The sequence below is a fragment of the Anser anser genome (genome assembly GCF_964211835.1).
Source record: "Anser anser genome assembly, chromosome: 21".
Classification (NCBI taxonomy): Eukaryota; Metazoa; Chordata; class Aves; order Anseriformes; family Anatidae; genus Anser; species Anser anser.
This window is the reverse complement of record NC_139742.1, coordinates 1634220-1656094: the sequence shown is the minus strand read 5'-3', so window position 1 is coordinate 1656094 and position 21875 is coordinate 1634220. Positions and strand designations below refer to the sequence as shown.

General features: G+C 41.5%; 1 protein-coding gene across 30 annotated transcripts in view; it reads left to right on the top strand.

The window, feature by feature from the left end:
* Nucleotides 1-21875, top strand: part of EXD3 (exonuclease 3'-5' domain containing 3) — a 296493-nt gene that overhangs the window by 102524 nt on the left and 172094 nt on the right. For all 30 annotated transcript variants that reach the window (XM_083807581.1, XM_083807567.1, XM_083807576.1 and 27 more), the window contains 5 exons: nucleotides 8718-8771; nucleotides 9353-9492; nucleotides 10321-10421; nucleotides 17788-17861; nucleotides 20592-20630. In XM_083807581.1, the coding sequence (XP_083663707.1) occupies nucleotides 8718-8771; nucleotides 9353-9492; nucleotides 10321-10421; nucleotides 17788-17861; nucleotides 20592-20630 (408 nt within the window). The remainder of the gene's footprint in view (nucleotides 1-8717; nucleotides 8772-9352; nucleotides 9493-10320; nucleotides 10422-17787; nucleotides 17862-20591; nucleotides 20631-21875) is intronic.

Below are 21875 nucleotides of genomic sequence, written 5' to 3'. Positions count from 1 at the left end.
GGTCAGAAGCTGAACCAGTTTGTTAATCACACCGGCCTAAAGTTCTGCAGTTGAGCTAAGCTGCTGCTTCTTGCTCATGAACCGGACCGCAGCCTCCCATAGTGGTAGACCTTCCACGTGTCAGGGTGCAAGTGTCGTGGGGGTGTCAGTTCATAATGGGAAGAAAGATCATCATTTGTGTGGAGACAGTGGTACGTTTGTTGGAAGATGGTGAAGGTGGAGGTAATCTTTTATTCCAATATAATAGCATAAAAGAGTGGCTGTTTTTAGGAGGCACCTGATTGAGATGTGGGATTGAGTTAGCTGGCCAGCGGATGGCAGTATTTCTCTCATGACACACAACAAACTGATGAAGCGACAATTAAAATAAAAACCAGGGACATAAAAGTGGGGTTTCTTTGGAGGTGTCTGGCAGGTTTGGCGTTTTCATCCATTCTTTTGTGAACGGGGTTTGCAGCTGCTGGAGTAATATGGCATGGGGCCTTGCATGACACTCCAGAGCAGTGAAGAGCACTTCTGAGTCCTCTCCTCATGGCTCACAGAACATGAAAACTCCTGTTCTAGAGGAGAATCTGGACAGAGGGGTTGTAATGTCCATGTCTGGGCAGCTCCATCTGAAATAGCTGCAGTTCCATCTGAAATACCTGCAGCTTCATCTCCTCTTAGGGTGGGTTGGGAAGCCCCAAGGCTGCAGGCTGAGGCCGGCCGTGAGGCTCCGTGCATTGGGCAGGACCGGGGCGGCCGGCGGCACCACAGCCTTTCATCGGTGGCTCCTCGGGCATGCGGCCCCAAGTGCCGGTGGATGGCTTTGTGGGAAGGGCGATGGCTGCTGGTGGGGCCTGGACAATGTGGGGATTCAGCAGACCGGGGGTAATGCAGTGCGAGCGAGTCTGTAAGAGGCCCTGAATAGGCCAGGCTGTGCTTGAGAAGAATGAGGGGTAGGCAGAAGGCAAGCTAGTGTTTCATGGTCATCTTATGTTACACTTCAGCCTTTCAAAGAGTGTCTGGGGCTGGTTGAATGAACCTCTCTTGCACTGCGAATGCGGGAGGCTAAAGACAAAGGAGACTCTTGTCACTCGCAGGCCTCTTTCGGGAATAAAAGCCATTGTCACATGAACAGGGGCAGTCTGGCAGGCTGTGCATGCTTCAGTGCCCCATGATATCGCTAAGTCTCGGCAGAAATCACATTCAGGGCCCTGTCAGCTTTGATTAGCGGGGTCTCATGACTTAATGTGCTGCGATATTTCATGTCTAAGGGTGGCGGCTGTCTTTCTGTGGAATGAATGCCCTCTATTGTCCACTGAGTTATTTTATTTACATTTTTTTAAACAGCTTATAAAGGTAAAAAGATAGCTGTGCTTAAAAAAAAATCAAATTCCTTTGCTTCTGGATCAGTAGTGAGTGCTGCTCGGGTCAGATACAGTGAAACTTGTTTTCACAGTCAGCATCAAAGTTCTTGTCTTGTTTAACAGCTTTATAGTAAATTCTGAACAGGTGGCAGTGGAGCTGGGTTTAGGAAGGAAACAATAAATAATCTTTTTAGCCTCTGACAACCAGAAATATTCCTGGGCCTGAGAGAGCTCCCACTCCAACTTCTCTCTGCCAGTGACTACCAGTGTGTCTTTCCCCCTTCATCAGTTTGTTTCATAAACAAGAACACATAAACAAGATCACATAAACAAGAACACAGGTCTAGCTTATTAGTGCAACAGGGAGTATTTACTTTTTAACAAGTTGTTGTTGCTCATCCTGACTTCTCCCTTTTCAAAAGCTGTGTATTATTCTACTAACGTTTCATTTGTTAATTTATAAAAATAGGGAAGGTTGATTCTCCATATTAAGTTCAGTAAATATTTGCTGTTTCAATTTGAATAGTGTGGGTTATCTTATTAAAAAAATCAGTTGTTAAAATTTGTCATAAAATAAGTTGGAGTAGCCACAGGAAAAGCTCCATAGACACAGAATACAAAGTTTTTGTCAGCAACACATACTAATACAGAAATAGTTTGATAATTCAATAGGAAGAGCAGCCGACCAAAGAGCTAAACTTAAAGGAATACAAATATGCTAAGGTCAGGAAATGCATAGCTCAATCAGCAACATGACCTTATTTTTTTTCTGTAGCAATGTTTTGAACACTGTTTCAGGGATGTTACTGCTTGTAGTTCTACTTCATAGTGGTGCTTGAGTACACATGTATTTTTGCAAATCTGTCAATATACATCAGTGTTAAAATTGACTGATCACCATAACGGATGTTCAGATTTTAGATTTCTTCACTCTGAACTTTTTGAGCTATTCTCAGGACAGTGAAAAGTCTCTGATTTTGCTTCCTTCCCCGATTCCCCACTTAAATTGCAAAGGTTTGTTCATTTCATATGGTATTTGCACACGTTTATATAAAAAGTGTGCACTTGATTTCGTTGTTTCTTTTAAATTAAAAATATTTGATAAGGAAACCAAGGAAAATGTAACAAGGGATGTTTCTCATGCAGAGATGATGGTGTCAGTCTCAGCCTCTTTTCTTATCAACTTAATCTACTGCTTTAGTTGCACATTGTCTGCAAGATGCATTGCCACTTGAACAGAGGTAGCCAACCTGCAGGCCATAGGCAACTCCATAGTCTGTTCCCAGACACCATATCTTCTGGAGCCACTTTCTGCTGCTGGCATCTGTCTGCTGAAGTGGTTGGGAAGGAGCTTGAATGTTGCTGGGAAATAATAATTCAGATGGTAGTACTCTGCTTCTGCTGCAATTATTACTGGGCTCTCGTCAAGCAAGGAGAGAGCTCTCTGAGAAGAGGTGTCAATGTGCAGCAGACCTACCCATACAGAGAGTCTGGATCTGGAGAATCTGGTGAAGGTGGGTGGCCTGAGTACACAGGAAACTTGGGCAGTGCTGTAGAGGATCTTTAAGTTGTGAGGGTGCACTGACGAGTTAAACCAGGTTTAAAACTGCTTTGAGTGACCTGAGGAAGACAAATCACTGCAGTGTTTGTTTTAGTTCCCTCTTCCCTTCACCTGTATGCACACGTATTCCAGCCTTGACTTCTACTTCTCTTTCTCTTCCTCAAATTCTTTACATATGACTAACACATCACCACTTACTTTTGACTGTCTCACCCCTTATAAAATATGGTCAGGCTCTCTTGAAAGTAGACCTGGTAAATCTCATGTTTTTCTTGTTTCTGAAGATCTGCCCAAAGACAGCTGTGTATATTGTGTGCTCTTTAAGCAGGAAGTAATTAAACATATAACCTGATGTCATATACTATGCAGTGATGCATTGTGAGAGTTTGAGCAAAGTTGATTAGCCACAAGTTTGAAAGGAGTGATTCCAAAAACACAAAACAGATGTTCCCGATGATTAATAAGTGATGTGCCTTTTACTCAATTATTTCTACCATTATTATGTATCTACACTTTGATCACAATGATTTGTCTTAGACATGACATTGGATCCTCCTCTGCAAATCTCACTCTGTTGTTTGGTCTGTTATATGGGTTTTCAGAAATTCCTTCACCATTGGTTTAGAAATACTACCGTAAGTGAGGCATATTTACCTTTGTGTTGTCTCAACTTGCTTAGAGCAAGGCTAAGTAATGCAGGAGTCATCAGAAACCATTTGTGTCTGTCCTTCATCATCACTCCGAGCAGTGTTACTAGCAAAAGGTTATTCCTCTGATGCTAACCCCACCGTGGGAAAATTGCCTAAATTGTCAGTGTAGACACCACCCAAGTGTACATGCCCTTGCAGATAAGATCTTGTGTGGCTTCCTGCGCTTCATACTGTATATGGAAAGAATAGTCATTTTTAGATGAGACAGAGCCAAATGCATTCAAAACAAGTAGAGAGAATCAGGTATTGGTGCATGTGTGTTTGCCTAGAAGCAGTCATCATTTTCTCATATTCTTGTTTTTGCAGTTGCATGACTAGAAAAGTGGTCTCTCGGTGCAGTGGCAGCTGCGGTGCTCATGGCTTGGCCTGAATGCATCAAGTTCGTGTAACTTCCCCCATGCTGTGGTCAGTGCACCTCCACACTTTTTAGATATAAATTAAAGTATTTTTGTCCACCTTTGAATTCTTTCCCATGCGCATCCAGCCCTCCTTCACTGCATTTTTTGAGACTTTATCCTCAGTAAGCGAAACAGCAACAAAATGTCCAAACATGATCTTCCCTTTCCCGATAATTAAAGAATGATCTAAAGCTCCCTGAAAACAATCAGAAGGCTCATAAACACTGAGGAGATTTGAATCAGGTGGTGGGTCATCACCTTTTTTCCTGTACTGCTAAGCAGTGGCTTCATCGTGTACCTGTCCCCTGTATGTTTGGGGAATGAAAGGAAAGAGAGAGATCCAGCTTTGGGGCCAGGGCTGGGGCGGGAGTGTTGTAATATAGGTTAAACACTTGTATGTGTTATTTCTTTGCTTTTATTAGATTGCATTCTAGGAACTCGCTCTGTTTGACATAGTTTTGTGAACAGACTATTTGTATCACATAATCACCTGTCAGGACTGTAACACATTCTCTTTCATAGATTGACGGAGGGCGGATAGACTGTCTTAATAAATTGACAGTATGTTGGAGTTCACCAGAGCTTTTCGGTGTTCTTGTGCAGTAGCTGTTTTTTGCTTTTGTTTGTCAGCTGGTGAAGTGGGGGAGGCATCTGCTGTTCAGGATTTTGGTTGCCTTGCCGTTCCAACCTGAGTTTGAAGATCTGTAGCTAGACTAACATGACTGCTAGCTTCCAGCTACCCTGGCTAGTCTCCTAGCACAGCTTGGACAGTGCAATTGCATATGGGGAAACGTTTGTTGGGTGGGAAGGGGGATTCTCAGCATTTCAATTAGAGTGTGCTGTCTGCCTAATTGAAGTGTTTGTTTTCTAACTATAAAATGAGTCTATGAATGAGGTGTTGCTTTTCTGGAGATTTTATCATCTATAAACAGACTGTTAAAAATAGGGTCGTTTTACACAAAACTTGTTTGTGGAGTGAAACAATTCAAAACATGATAATAACAAAACAGAATCTTAAAATAGCCTAAAGTTGAGACCACAGACACAGCTGCCAAGCACTTTCATCTTTATTACAGTTACTCATATCTCTTCTCTTATTATTTCTATTGTAAACATGCTGATTTTATCTAAGTTGTCCTCGCTATTCAGCCAGCCAGCCCATGTAGCTGCACCCTGCAATCCAGACTGGTTGTTTGTTCCTAAGGCCTGGGTCAGGCATCACCTTCCACGCTTTGCTTTGTGCATGGGAAAGGCCGCTGCCCCGCCACCGATGGCACTCCCGCTGCAGGAGGCTACTGCCACCGACCACCGGCAGCAGTTTGTCTGACTGCTCCATCACCTGCTGTAATCGGATGATGTTAAAACGGTGTTAAGAACCAGCTCACGTGAATTGCTTGAAGTGGGTGAGTGTTGGTGGCAGGACAGTGTTCCTTTGGCCTGTAGCAGCAATGGTGGCGTGAGGTGGGTCTGCCACAGCGGGGTTTGGAAGGTGCCGTTTCTCCACACGCTGGCTACATGGATAATCATTGCCCTCCACCCTGTGCAGAGCAGTATACACATCCAGCAAAAGAGGTAAACCTAGCCTAACACAGCGTGTGTTCATCTGATTAGGTCACCTGTACTGTTAATAGAGATAGAGATAAAACTATGCCATTTAGATAACAGTTCTGCAATTAGATTAATCTGAACATGCCTGTGAACATTAAAAAGCTATTAGGGAAACAACTGTGTGCTTGCATGCTAAAACTAAGAGATTACTTGTTTAATAAAAGATACAAATGAGATCAAATGGTGAAACAAGATTTTGAGAGTTTTTTTTTTATTTGGCCAGCTGAGATAGCTCGGAAGAGGAAAAAAAAAAAACAGCCATTGAAGTTTTGGAGACACAAAACCCTTCTTCAAGTCCAGAACAGATGTAGCAACATTCAGCTTATGTACAACTTGAGAATAATTTCTCTGCTTGCACTTTATGATGTTAATCTGATAATTTGAGAGAAAAGGTACTTGATGCTCGTGGAGCAGAATAGCACATTTGGCCTTAAACTGGTGGATTTAGTTATCAGGTCTGGAGTGAGAGAGAAAATTTGTTGCAGAATTAGCTGGGCTGAGACATTATTATGTGACTTTCTATTCAATATCTGATTTGCATCACACAGTCTTTATATTAACGTCAGTTCCTGGTTTTGTCACTTAAAGTTCTTCTCATAATTTCTCTTTTTGATCAAACATGGACAGTGTCTTGTAAAAAATAAATAAATAAATAAATGTATTCCCCCTGATAACTGGGCATCGTTATTCTGCTGGACAGTCAGAATGAACTTAGGTGGTGTCTGTTGGTTATTTGCTTTTGTATACAGTCTTTGATGCAGTGGATGTAAAACACACATAAATTTTCCAAAAGGTAATGCTATCCACAGCTTCTGCTGCCTCCTACCCCCTCTTAGGTTATTTCTCTTGTTAAATTTTTCTGTAAAGGTTTCGTGCAGTGAGGGTTAACAGTGAGGTTTGTATTGGGGGGGGGGGCAGGGAGGCATTTTTTACTTTATTATCTTTGTTTACGTATTCTAACATGTAACAGTTCAAAGAAAAAACAATTAAAAAACCACAACCATCATACTCTTGATCTCTTTCTCTCAAAGCAAAATGAATAACAATATCAGACAAACCTGTTGAAGAGAGTAATTTTCCTGTAAGGCCTAACCAATTGTTTTTATCCTCATCGGAATAAATAGGCATTTGTGATCTATGTTGATGAAATACTCTGTTTCTTTGTCTGTTGCTTAGCGTTACAAGCATGCTGCAGGAGGGTCAGAGGTGCAGCACTATCAAACTTAGGTTTCAACCATCTTGGAAAACACAGCCTAACTTTTTGCTAGGTCATGTGAAGGACACTTGATTAAAGCCTCCTTGTTACATAGTTAACAATTATGTTAGTACTAATATGTAAATGTGTTAGAAGGCTCCTTGCTCTTACTACATCATTTACTGGAAGAACGCACTATACTAAAGAAAGTCATTACATGCTTATTTTTTATTTGAGATCCAAGTGTTCTCACACATACAGAAATTAAACACTGCTAACAGCTTAAAATCCTAATTAGTTTGTGTGCCTCCTGTGCAATGCACAGTTAGATATTAATATATTTCACAGAATCACAGAATGGCTGAGGTTGGAAGGGACCTCTGAAGATCATCTAGTCCAACCCCCCTGCCAAGCAGGATCACCTAGAGCACCTTGCACAGGATGGCATCCAGGTGGGGTTTGAATATCTCCAGAGAAGGAGATGCACAGCCTCTCTGGGCAACCTGTCCCAGTGCTCTGTCACCCTCCCAGTAATGAAGTGCCCCCTCATACCAGTAAAGAAGTGCCCCCTCATATTGAGCCGCAACCTCCTGTGCTTCAGTTTGTGCCCACTGCCTCTCGTCCTGTTGCTGGGCACAACTGACGAGAGACTGGCTCCATCCTCTCGACACCCTCCCCTCAGGAATTTATATACATTATTGAGGTCTCCCCTCAGTCTCCTCTTCTCCAGGCTAAACAGGCCCAGCTTTCTCAGTCTGTCCTTGTGCGACAGGTGCTCCAGTCCTCTAATCATCTCTGTAGCCCTCCTCTGGACTCGCTCCAGGAGCTCTATGTCCCTCTGGTACTGGGGAGCCCAGAACTGGGCACAGTACTCCAGGTGAGGCCTCACCAGGGCTAAGCAGAGGGGCAGGATCTCCCCCCTTGACCTGCTGGCAACACTCTTCTGAATGCACTCCAGGATACCGTCGGCCTTCTTGGCCACAAGGGCACATTGCTGGCTCACGGTTAACCTGCTGTCCAGCAGGAATCCCAGGTCCTACCCCTCAGAGCTGCTTTCCAGCAGGTCAGCCCCCAACCTGTACTGGTACTTGGGGTTATTCCTCCCTAGGTGCAGGACCCTGCATTTGCCTTTGTTGAACTTCATGAGGTTCCTCTCGTCCCAACCCTCCAGCCTGTCAAGGTCCCTCTGAAAGGCAGCGCAGCCCCCTGGGGTATCAGCCACTCCTCTGAACTCCAGGCTGAGCAACCCCAACTCCCTCAGCCTGTCTTCATAGGAGAGGTGCTCCAGCCCATTGATCATCCTCGTGGTCTCCTCTGGACTCGTTCTAATATTTCCATGTCCTTCTTGTGTTGGGGGCCGCAGAGCTGAACTCAGGGCTCCAAGTGATGAGCCTTAGTACATTCAGAGGTCTGGAGCTAGGCAGAAATTATACAAGCTAAGACCTATTGATTTGAGATTCTTTCAAATATGAGTAGTTTTCACAAAATAAAACTATTTTACAAAACTTAAAGGCACTGCAAGATGTATATTCAAGTTAATTCAGAAAAGTATAATGGGTCAGGATTTTTTACAATTATATTGCTAGAAAATATCCTTCATATCTAAGTTTGTCCAAGCACTTTACTTTCTCTCTCTCTTTCTGCCAGACAACCTGATCTTTAGTTTTTATGCCAGGGTATGCTACTGCTCTTCACAATATGCAACGCTGCCAGGACTGTTCTTGTACATTTCTAAGTGGACTGTATGTGGTCAAATGTTTATACTTGAAAACACAACAGAAATAATTATCACATTAAAACTTTCTATAGTAGCATATATACTTAACTTTGGAATAACACCTGTTTATCCACTGTGTTTTCTTTTCCTAAATACACTCTTTTTTTTTTTCTCTCTAGGCAGCCATACTGAGTATTAAGCTAAAATTACAGCCAGATCAAGATGTGGAGAAGGTGAGTCATTTCCTCTGCATGCCTCTCTGTCTTCAGATCCACCTTTTGTTATGCAGCACATCCATGAAGGCCCTCCAAGTTATGATGTGTTTCACTTGAGGCTTTATCTTGTTTGCAAGAAGTCATTCTGCTGCATTGCTAAAGTACCTTTACATCTGGAGAAGTGACAGACTATATTTTGTTAGACCACATTAAAGCTTATTAGACTATTTTTCTAGCTACAACCACTGCAATCAAAAAATCTACCTGTGTTCTTGACAAGTGGTTATCATTATGGTAAATTTTATTGGTTTTGCTACTTTAAGGCTTTGCCACTTCGGCTAATGTTTTATGTTGGAAATGCCATATCCATCTTTTAGACAACACTAGTTTATTAAGCAAGGGTTTTGTGACTTGTTCACAATGTCTGAGCAGTAGGGGATGAGACAGCCCTCTGCCAGGTTTCAGTCCCGTTTCCTGCACATGAGCTGCAGGAAACCTTCCACGCCTCCTGCTTGCTGCAGCACTCAGACTGCTGAACATTGTGATCAAAGGCAGGGCATAACTGTGTCATTTGCACTAGATGTTATTTCTTTTCCTAGATGTGTATGCCACTGCTGTTTCAAGATAAAATTAACTTGATGGAAGATTATGTGGGAGAGTATCCTGAGCTCCAGTGCAAGCTCTTACAGATCCTGGACACCTGGTGTGAACCTGGTTTTAATATCAGAGACATTGCAAGGTAGAAGTGTTTGTTGAATTTCTAAACAGCTGAGGCCAACTGCCTGCCAGAGGACGCTATGTTCTTTGGTTGTCTATCTAAGATCATTTTCTCAGCATAATGGAGCGCAATATATTTATTTTTCAGCTGAGAATGGGGAAATTTCTGGCGTCTGTGCCGAAGTCTTTTCAAATGCCTTAGCCAGTAAGACAGAGGTATCTTTCCTATTGACAGATGCTTAGCTCCTGACAGGAGAGAGGAGTACAAAATGAAAACTATGTAGTAGATCTTAGCAATATAACAATATCAAAGCTCCCTCCAGGAGGTTGTACTAATCAGACTCTCGTGCTTTGCTACAGACAAGGCTGAGTTTCAGTATCGGTTGTACAGGTTTGGCAGGAAGATAATACTGTGATGAAGTGGCAGAAAAACAAGAGAAGCAAGTGGTTAACCTTCATGTTCTCGTGAAATAGTTGTGTGTGTTTTAATTTATAAATCGCCTCTCAGTAGAATAGCTCCTGTCAGTCACAAAGCCAACAGTACAGTAAAAGTCACAATGTAGATGCAATGGTTGCAGTCTTAGTGCTGAAAGAAGATGAAGGAATTCCTGGCTTTCTCTTTCTTCAAAATAAGTCTCTGGTCTTGCTACAGTCTTTGACTGGGAAATGTGTGTGGTTGTATTTTTGGCTTTTTGCTGTAACTCAGGAAAGGTAGGAGACTTTTCTTACCAATACCTACCAAACCCTGATATATCTGCTGTTAAATATCTACTGTTTGCAAAACCTTAGGCAATTCCACAAAGGTGTTGTGTTTGTGCTTTTTTTTCTTATTTTGTTTGTTTGCTTACAGACAATATCAAGGTCTGTCCAGGTACAAACCAGACAAATTGAACCGCAAAATGCTAAGCAAGCTGGTCTTCAGGCTCCTAGACCGATTTAACGTAGATCCAGGTATGTGATATTGCAACATCTTCTGGAGTTATCTCACCAATCAGAAACAGATGAAGTCAATTTATCTTCTTCCATGTTCAGCAAGGAATCTCTGCTGTAATTTATCATGGGGAGTTTCAGAGTTTAATTAATGGTATTCAAAAACAAAGTTGGTAAGTTATGGGAATTACCACTTTGTGCTGTCATAGAATGAAGTGCTTGTGACTAATACACTGCTCCTTCCATGATATGAAATAAATCTTGACCTCAGAATGGCTCTACGTAAACACATGATGGTCAGCTTTGAGTTATGACTCCATTCCGCTCACATAAGAAGCAAGTCATTACTCATCTGCGGATCTGTTTTCTTGAGTTGTGAGTCTGTCAGTACTGAAGTGATAACCCCCGGGAAGCAGGAGCCTTACAGCTCTTTGTATTCTTTCTGTAAAATAGGGTTGGCAGCAGGGATTTTTAAGACTCTTCCAGTCTTCTGAGAGAAGTAACACATTGCACATCATTGAATAGATCTGCTTCACTACCAGTTGTCTAATAAAATCTTTGTTTTGCTTTTGTTGTTAGTGGAGACTGTTGATCTTTTCAGTTTTCTTTGGGACCTTACGTTGGAAACCTTTAGATGCACCATAAGGTTTCACCCTACAAAGCTTTCCATCATCAGCAGAAGATACGCAATTCTCTTTTCTTGGATTGAAAAGTGTTTTCTAACCACAAATTACGGGTTTATTATGCCTGGCAGCAACACTATATTGCATATTAATCTTCACATCTTCAACCTGCTGTTCAAAAGTTAATAAGATAATCCTTGCAGACCCCCATTGGAGGATAAGTAAATATAATTAAACTTAGCACGTTGGTGTGAAATCTGAGACACAAGGGGGTGATTTATTTAACATCTAAATCCTTCCCTGGAGTTTACTAGTCTTCGGTAATTTTTTCTCCTTTGTAAGACTGGTCATTCAGTAGGCTGTATTGTCCTTTATGATCTGTAACGAACATTGAGTTTTTCCCCTTTCTTTTTGAAAGATTCACCAAGGGTACGGTGTTAACTGTAAACATGAAATGCATGTGAAATTTTGTTCACATGCAAAATCCTGAGAAAGTTTTTTTTAAAAATCTAGCAGAATGAGAAAGAAGAGTATGTACCTGTTGATCTCAGGTGCTCTCTGTGGGATGACAGCGTGTCTTAGCCTGTTAATGGTGTCTCAGATATTGTTGCTGCCACTAATAATGCCAAACTCTCACTGGACCTCCACAGTAGGTTCATGGGTGAGGAGCTCCCTTGAGATACACAGAACAAGAGTCTCTCCTATAGACCCTATTCCTGGCAACACTTCCAGAGAGTGATTTATCCTATGCCAACTTCAATTCCTACAATGTAGGATAAGCCAGGTGCTAGAGAGGACTGACCCTTCTATTGATGGGAGATGGGATGTGGGCTACTGATTTAGAAAAGATGCCAGACTTGGGCCAGCTAAAGCCAAGGTTAGCTGATTCTCACTCATAGACTTATATATGAAAGTAGATATTCATTTTTTTACCTAATATCACATGTAATTCAAAGCAGCGCTTTACTAAAAGGTTGGCCTCAGTCTCCTCTGAAATGCTTTGGAAGCTTTGAATCCCTGCAGAGGAATTTCTGCCTTAGTGCTGGTTCATCTTGAACTGAATTGGAAAATGGTGGCAGTTTTCCCCTTCTCCCCTCCTTTTTCCTCTCTTTTCTTTAGTGGAAGTAAATCTAACTGTGATGAAAGAGAGTTCAAAAAGGAAGCAGACTAGGTAAAATATACAGATTTAAAAAACTAATTGTTCTTGTTCTGAGCAGTTCCACCAAATTCTAGCAGTAGGGCGAAACTCACACTTCTTGTTACCTAACCTGGTTGTGGGCTTGCTTGATGCCGCAGTCTTCTGCTGCTTTCTGTCTCCTCTTCTCTCATGACTCCTACTCACTGTAAGAGGCTGAGAGCAGCAGCAGCAGAGGGAAGTGGCTTTTGGTGAGAAAGGCTGGAGGAGGACAGGGTTTCTTGGTATGAGAAGGCAAGCTTATACGTGACTTAGTTATTGTAGTTCCAAATCTACTTTCGTATTTTGCTACCCAAGAGCTCGCTGTTGTCCACTTAGAAAGTTTCACTGACTCCTAAGCAAAACTTAGATGTGTGTTGATCAACATCTAAGGTTTGAAACACTCCTTGGAACAGCCAGTCTTAAAATTCAGAGCCAGATAAGAGGTGGCCCAGTAAAAACAAAAGGTCTGGAGCCTCAGAAAAAATAAGCCATCATCATAGATTAGTCCACTGTTTCTTTTTCTGACAAGAGAATGTTGGCATTCCTGCTAACACACACAGCAGTGGAAGATTTTCTTTTGAGTCCCAGAGGTGTCCCAATAAACTATGCATGGATTTCATATAATTAGCTTTACTGGGGAAGTAAGAGGCTGGGCAGAAATGGCAATGATTGAGGAAACAGAGTTTTATAGAGTCTTTTCTCACACATGGGTCAGTTTATGCACTGGTTTAACAAGCCTTGTAGCTATTGCAGGCTAATTACTTAATACTCTTTGGAGACCCTGTGAGATCGACATAAATTTACAAATAAAACTTTTAGTCAAAACAGTTCTCAGAGATGAGGGAACAGACCCTCAAGTCTCAAGAGCCTAAAGTACAACTGTCCTTATTTCTTGGACCTTAGTACTCATGGCACAATAAAGCAGATATTAGTGGTGTTGATGGAAAAGAGATGGTAATTGAATGTGCAGTTAAAAGTTGTCTTATAGCAGTATAACAAATTGCTTAAGCACCTTAATTCCTGAATGCTACGAATGTGTTCTTACTGTAGTCTTTAGAAAGTGTTTTTAGTATAAACCTGAAGAAATGTTCTTCATTTGGTCACCAAGTTGTTCCTCTTGGTTTAACATTTATTTTAGATTCAGTGTGAATTTTCTAAATGAAGCCCCCAGAGCTGTCTTGTGTGATAAAGTGTTATCACTCCGATAGTGTTGGGGCAGCAGAGGGCAGACGAGGGCTGCTCAGCAGTCGTTGCATTTGCTCAGGTGAGGCACAACTGTCCCCAGGCTTCTCCAGGTCTGCCAGAGCTGGGAGCAGGGTGTCAGCAGTCACCAGGGAGAGCCCCACAGAGACCCGTGGGTTCACTGCACTGAGCACTTTGAAAAGATGCTGTGCCAGAGAGAGCAATGACTGTTAAAACTCTACAAGAAAGCCTTTGGAAGGAGGATAGTTCAAACGTTTTTACCTTTTCATTGTTAAGAGCAGAAGATTATTCCTTTCCTTTCCATATGCTTTACAAGGGTTGTTCCACCCTCCCTCCCCCCCCCCCCCCCATTCCATGGTGATGTCCCTTCAAAGTTTTTTATTTAGCTCTTGAGTTACATGCCAGCACATTTCTGTATAACAGTGTGACTAAGGAGCACCTCTAGGCTTAGACATTAGAAGGTAGGAGCCTTCTGCTTCTGAGGTTGAAGTAGCTGTGGAGTCAAGCTGTCGAAGGAGAAGGGAAGTGAACATCCAAGAGTCCATCCTTGGCCCTTACCTTCTTAAAAGCATTTTTCCCTGCTGAAGTACAAGTAGTAGAAGATGATCTGCTTGAGACAAGACAAGCTGGCCAGCAGCTCCAAGCTTTCTATTGGAAAAGTCATACCCCTTGTAGTTCTAAGCATGAATTTGTCATATGCAGATGTGTGTAAAGACTACACTGGAGCATTTTTTCCTTTAGGCATACATTGAAACTTATATGCTATGCTCACTGTTCTTCCTTCAGAGTCAGCCAATGCTCCAAACAGCAAAGCTAGCAGGTACCTCAACAGTTTGGGGCCAGTCTGGGGCTTCTGCTGTTTCACTTTCCCTTCTAAGGACCACTTACCCTGATCTTCAGTGGCACAGAGCATATTATGAGAGACAATTTACCTTTGAGGCTACAACAAAAAGAGGTTTTCTTGAGTCCTGCCCTACCCTCCAGTAATTCGCACTTAGGGAATAACCTCATCATAATATACTGAGATTAATGCACCGTTCACTCCTCATCAGATTCCCCAGCAGTCCTTAGCAATATCAGGGCAAAAGCCTCTAACATTTCAGGTACTCTGATTTTATTAAACCAAGGCAGCTTTACTTTGTCCCAAAACAAAGTGTGCTTTGTGTGGGGCCTTCTGTTATGCCAGGGCAGGGTAAAGGAATCTCACTGTGAATGGAAGTCAGGATCTCAGTATAACAAGAGGATCAGGTCTCCATCCCAGCTCAGGAGGAGTCATTTGTAACCTGGGAGCAACAGCCACACACCACACCTCAAAATGTATTGCACCATGTCCCCAGAAGACACATTACTGCTGTTACATGAGTGGAATAGGTGTGTATTAATGGTTTCGTTCTCTGTGTGACAAATGGATTTCATTTTTACTTCCTCTCTGTTGCTAATAGTCACTAATTCTCTGCTAATGGCTGACAACAGAATGGAATTTTTGCTTCTGAGTTAGTCCCAGATGTGAACTGTAGCTCAGATGCAGCACTGTTGTGGTGGAGCTGCCAGGGTAAGAATTAACACATGGCCAAGAGTTGCTTTCCCTGTATTATACTGTTTGTATTCCATTGGTGCTCCACAGCCCAGTCATGATTCCCAAGCCCTCCACAGTACAGACGCTGAATGGAAGGTTGGTTTCTGTTCTGAAAAACTTAGGTTGTTGTCTTCTGGTTCTGCAAACAAAACACTGGTTTTCACTCAGGAGACTTGAGTTCAGATTCCTGCCCAATCTTAATGAGTTGTGTGATCTTGGGTAAGTTGTTCTTCTCTGAGGTGCTTTGATTTCTGGAAGTGTAAAGCACAGATAGTTGTGAAACTGCAGTGAAAAGATTTGGCAAAGATTCTGCAGGCCACCTGTTTCACCCTTCCTGCCCCAAAGCCAAAGGAGCTTTCCTTCTGTTATTTCTATATAAGATGTGTAACTTATTGTTAAAGACCTCCAAGATGGAAAGTTTACAACCTCCCATACAACCTATGATAGTTCTTCTCTAGCCTTGCTGTTAGATTTTTTTTCCTCCAAAATGTTAACTGGAGTTTCTCTTGCTATAAATTAAGTTCATTACCACCAGCTTTATCTACTGTGAATGTGGAGGTCTTGAAAACCCTTAAAATGTTGCATTTGACCGTATCGAAAACATTACTGTAATAAAGATGAGCAACAACTGCTGCTTCATCTTTATCCAGGACACAGCTTACTGAGTCACAGAAAAGTATCAGAAGGACTGATATGACATGGTTTGTGGGTTTTTTGCACTGTTTTTTTGGACAGTGCAAAGTCTGTAACAAATCACATTTTCTAGGTGCTCACAAGTAATATGTTTGTTACAGTATATGTCTAGAAAATATTTTTACTTTTCCAAATACAGTTGTACTATATTTGGAAACTATAGTACTATAATGGTTTGTACTTTTTTGTAGTAGTTATTTGTACTTACAGTTGTATAGTACTTCTACAGTACTATGGTTGTTTGTACTCTTTTCAACTTTCTCCCCTGTGCTTCACATCTTCTCAAAGGTGACTCTTACACAGTCATGGGTGGGTTACATGAGGCCTAGGATTTGGAAGCATATACTGCACCTGAGCGCACATGCTAACCTGATTGTTTCTTCTCTAACCTCAGTTATAATCCATTTGTTGCTCTTTTTCAGTTAGCACCTTTAGTTGGGCCTTCTCTAATGAAAAGTGAAGAAAAGCAAGTATTGTAATCATTTTCATTCTTCATGCCCTAATTCATCAGCTTTCCTTTTCTATCAAGTGACTGACTAGCACTTTCCCTGGTCTTCCTCTTTCTACAAAAATATTTTCAGAATGATTTTTTTCCTGCCTTTGTGGCTTTTGGTAGATGCATCTCATAGTTAACTTTGGGCTTTCGGACTTTTTGTGTTTGTGTTCTTCTTTTGTATGTGTCTAATTCAGTTCCACTTTCTGTGTATTTTCTTGTTGTATCTGCGGTCAATAGAAGCTTCACATTTACCAGAGTTAGTCTCTTAGTTCACTTCCAGTTTTTCCATTGCCAGCTCTTACCTTCTTTTCCCCTTATAAGCTATTTCCACATTATAAATTATTTCCAGTTCTCTGAGTTTATTGAAGTCCATTTTGTTTTTATTTTGCTGTTCTTCCTTTGAACTCTTCAATTCATTGTCTGTCTTACCAAGTTAGCTTTCATCTTCACGTTTTCAAGTAGTTGCTCTCTGTTGTTTATAATAAAATACAGAAAATGGATTCAAATTCAGCTTCATTCTCCGTCAGAATAGAAAATGTCACTAGTTTCTTTTAAAATGTTCCAGAGTATCTGTGTTTCTCTGTCTTGACACTTTAATTCTGATTCCAGAGTCTGGTATTCAAGGATCTTTCTTCATCTGATCTTTCTTCATTCTCTCCATTTGCAGTCCTCTGGGCATGCCACGTGAGACACGTGAGTCCTGTGCTCTGAGGCCCTCTGAATCAGTAGCACTGTTTTCTCCTGGTGTCCGCTGAATGCAAGTGAGGCTGCAGGGAATTTTCACTTTACTGTTTTCTGTTGCTATTTCTGAATGTTGATCCTGCTTCTTCTGGCCACCAGCGAGATGGTTTTAGCCACTGAAACCCCAATGAAGGCTTTGGTTATGTCTTTCCATGTACATGCATACCAGCATTTAGCAAGAACTGACAGATACGTATGCTAATCCTTTCTAATCTATTTTATCTTCTACATTTATCTCTTGTTGCATTGGATTTCAAAACAGGGTGCTGTGTGAAGATCTTGTTTTCTGCAGTTGTAATGAGGCATATCTAATGAAGATGGCAGGAATAAAAATAAAAACAACTGTTGCGTGCTAGCTCAGCAAAACAATTGTCACCTCACTTTTTGTATGGATATGGAGTCTCTTTCATGGGTATATATTTTATTGGATAAACCATAGACACAAGTGTAAATCCTGAGTAACATGTTCAAAACTGCTTCAAAGGATTAACAGCACAACTTCCATTTAAATCAAAATTAATGTAGCCTTTAGAGACTGGAGGTGTATGAGGATGCAATGTAATTAAAGGTGTGAAGTCATTGACTGTGAAGGATATTGAACCAGCAAGTGGATCTTATCATTCAGGGGTGGTAGAACCAGAGATATCAGTAGCCAAGGATTAGCATTGGTAATCGTGGTTGAAAGTGTAAATAACAGTTTATAGTTTAGGTAAGCTGACAATGTGTGTGTCTGTCCCTCATTGTTCTAAGTTTGATGGCATCCTGCCTTCCATTTACTGAGTTCAAACTTGGGGAAGGAAAAATGTAATGTCTAGACAGTAAAATTTAACGGAAGTTCAGCTATGTTGTATACTTAAATGTCATTTTCTTTCTTTTAGCTCTCTGCCCTAATGTCATAAATCAGCGGCACTTAAGAACTCTGCATTATCTCTTTTACAAGAGGTTTGTTGAGGTACGTTTCTTTATTATGTGGCATGAGTGTGAATGAGTTTTCTTATTTATTTTTGCATTTCAGATAACTGATATAATAGAGATATATTGATTATACATGAACAAGCTGTATATACATTGGGTACGCCACTGGACCTGTACTTTCTGTGATTGAATAATTTGTGTGTCCATTCATATTCTAATGACTGGGTGTTACAGTTGCACAGAGCTGGATGCTTTTCCACCTCAGCATCTTTAGCAGCTATCTGGGACACGTACATTGGGATATACATAGGTCAGGGTGGAATCTCCATGTGTCCAGTTTCAGCCATCTCAAATAAACAGGGAGCATATCGGATAGAGATTTGTTTTTACTACCACTATTATTACTTTTAAGAACAGAGTTATTTAAGCACTCTGCATTGCTGGGTTATTTGTAGCCACTACTTTGATTTGGTATTGGTGGCCTGGCTGTGATAGTTACGCCACAACCTGCCCCAGAAGCTTCTTGTGCTAACAGCCCTGTTACTGCTGAGCAAAATGGGAGTACTTTCAGCTCCTGAGCAAATCTCTGAACTAACTTTATTTTTGTCCAATTTCTGAGTCTCCTTTCCAAATACACTAGTGCTTGTCCTGACACTGAGGGCTTGTGGAAATAAGATGCCGTTATTTTTTTCTGTGGAGCAGGTTTCTAGGAGGCAGCTTGGAGTTTGACTTGCAGTTCATTGCAGAATTACTTGACAATGCTTTCTCCTCCCCTCTCATGAATGTACTGAGCCAAGTCACTGCCCTTTGGATGCTCTCGAGCACACTGCAGTGGGAAGCACATTTCTCTTCTTGTTAACAAGGCAGTTTTGGTGCTTGTCTTGATTGTCTGGCATTCAGCATCATCCTGTGCCTGGAGACAGATAGTTCCAGCTGAGAATAAACTTTTGTTCTTCCTCTTCTGAAAAAAACAGCTTGCTTGCAGGTGTTGTATCCAGGTATATTAATTGGGCTGTGAAAGACAGGGACCACAGGGGACTGAACAGCACAGATAAATGTTTTCATTTCATGAATTTTGAATTACCAAGATGTATTTGCCAAACATTTTAATGGAGCAGTATTTCATCTGCAGTTCACAGAGAGCTTACTCCCTGTAGATACAAGAAGCTTTTAAACAAAGATTTCAGAAGCCCAGCAGGTTGTTCAGATGTCCCTATATATGGTACTATTGATCCAGTCTTCAGAGATTCAGTTTTCAGGAAATGAGACACCTCCTCCAAAAGTTTCTGTTCTTTTCTTCAAAAGAGGATTTGTTTGATGTTTACTTTGGATGCAAAGATGGGGTTGAGTGGTGGTGATCTGATGACACCATTCTGGCACTGGCAGTTCTGCTTCCAGGACCTCCTGATCCACCAGTGAAGGCTCTGATCTGCCTTTCCTGCCTTCCAGATCCACTGACACAAGACCTAGGGAGGCTTGAGCGTTTCAACGTCCTTCAACTCAAGGCTTTAATGTTGGATGGCATCATTTTAGGGAGCTTTCACAGTGAGAGAGAAGAAAACATTGCTCCAGGTGTATTTATTTAGCGGAGTGAAATTAATTTTTTATCTCATGTTCTGCTCTCCCTGGCCTTCCATTTCCTTTGTTTTGGAGTTTATGCGTGCTTTAAAGTATCCAAGCTGGCCAGTTAATTCCATTAAGGTACATTTGGCAGCTGTTTCTGGACACCATCCCTTCTTCTGAGAGCTCTTTGGTGTTCTGTGTTTACCATTCTCAGCTGTGTATGAGGCCTGGTCAAATGGCTACTTTATCTCAGTAGTATTTAGATTACATGCTTGTATATCTCTGAGATGTTCTCTCTGAGGCTCTTTTACTCCCTCTTTGCTCCTGTAGCTTTCTTTTATGGAAAAAAAATAGAAGTGGCACTGGTAGTCACTGTGACCTCTGCCAGAAGTGGGGGGTGAGACTCTGGCCTGGAAGGCTGATCGGTCTCTTGCAGCTTGCATTCTTGGCAGAGTGGAGAGTAGGTCCCATCCCAAGTTTCTCCCAAGGTTGGCTCTGAACTGCATTTGAATCAGAATATTAACTTATCAGTTTCCTTTCCCAGGCCTCATGATTCCAGAGGACTTTTCATGACTTGGCTGTGGAGAAGAGTTTGTCTTTTTATATTCTAGAGCCTCGCGGATAATCCCTGAGATCATTTCCTTACCGGAGCCTATGGGGATAGCTCTCCATTGGGCTAGCTGCTGAGGTGAACAGTCTGCGGACACATTGCAGCTCTCCTGAGGTGGAGGCAACAGCAGCGATCCACGTGTTCCACCACAGCATGGCCTATGTCAGCTGTGCTTAGCAATGTCTCTTGCATTGCAAAAGCACCACTCAGGCTTTGAGGCCTTCAGAAATTCTGCTGCACTTCGCAGAATCTTGTTAAGGTGATTATTTTTTTTGCGAATGAGTCCTAGCTCCAGGTAACGAGGAGTGTTTGGTGGAGCTAGGTGAGGATCTGTGTTGCCTGTGTACTTTGATCACATATGAATTTTTGTCTTATGTGCTGCAGCCTAAACAGTTGTCCGAATTACTTGATCTAAGCTGTGTTTTTCTGCCATGCCCTCCCTGGTTGGTGACATAGGAGAATCACAGGTTTCCAGAGCATTCCAGTGTGCGTTCCTCAATCACAGTTGATGCAAGTGTCTAAGAACTTTTTCAGCTTGTTATATGTAACATTCTTCCTTTTCTAAGGTGGCTCACAAGTAATTTGTCTTTTCAGAAAACCATGACTCAGGAGAATTGGACAGATCATGTTCAGGTGAGTATGGATTTTCTTCTCCCATTTTCTCAGGTTTTGCTTTGGAAATTATTTTTATAATGTTCAAAATATACAACTCTGGATATCGGAGTCCAACAATTACAATTTTGCACTTCCTCATAATTTTGTACTCATATAGCAAAATAATCTGTACAGGGAAGAGCAAGAAAGAAAAAATGGTTTTGAATTCCTGTTACGTCTTTAAAAATGGTCTAGTTTAGCTCTAGCATTTAGATGAGATTATCAAGTACATTCTTGTACTTCCATGCACTGATTTGTAAGTAAACACTACAAATATTGAGATTGCTTAATTACAAGGAGGAAAAAAGGAAATTTTCTTCAGGCAGCTAACAAGTTGTATGCATAAAGCTGGACAAATGTTAGATTCCCCCTACATGCTCCACTGATAATTTTCAACAGGTTTATTATGTGACTGTTAGATACCGTGACTTCTACAACTTGTAGGACATGAATAGTTTTAATGACACAGGAAGAAAGGAGCAGTATTTTTTTTCTTGGTGTATAAACAGGAGAGTTCAGGCAACTGTGTTTTGGCCTGATACTACAATAAATACATATGTGGCAATGAAATGTTAAGAAATTCCATGGTGACATGCCATTAGTGACAATTTATATGCCCATAACATCCCTGTGGAATTGCAACTTTATGGTGAGTGTTGGCTCCTTTTCTATAACTCCCTCAGTTTGAATTCTGCAGCCATTAAGGATTTCTGACTGTCAGCAAATTCTGCCCATGAAAACCCATTTGATCAGTGTGGGCCTCTGAGTGGTAACAAGACAGTCCAATTAATGTCCAAATAATGATGAGATCTTGAGATCTTATGCAGTATCTGTGCACACTAGATATGGCTGCATTTTAAGCATGAGATGTTTCTTCTCTCTTCCAGGAGGTGTAGAAGGAAAAAGGACAATGCAAAAGCACGAGGTTGTTTTTTTAAGACAGAGGTGGTTGATAAGATGTCCACCATCCCTTCGTGGTAACTGTTAAACCTACTGAGCATATTCAGAGTTGAATATTCAGCTTCTATGTGTAGTTTATTGTACCCATGCAGAAGGCCAGACTTCGTGAGAAACGAAGGGGCCTTGCCTCTTGATCTCAGTGATCTTATCCACTGTAGGAACTTTCAAGCATTTTTGTGAGTTCTCTTTGATTCTCACAGGCTTTGAGGCCAGCACAAGTGCAGGTATCTTGCAGGATCAAGACCTGAGATGGGATTGGCCACG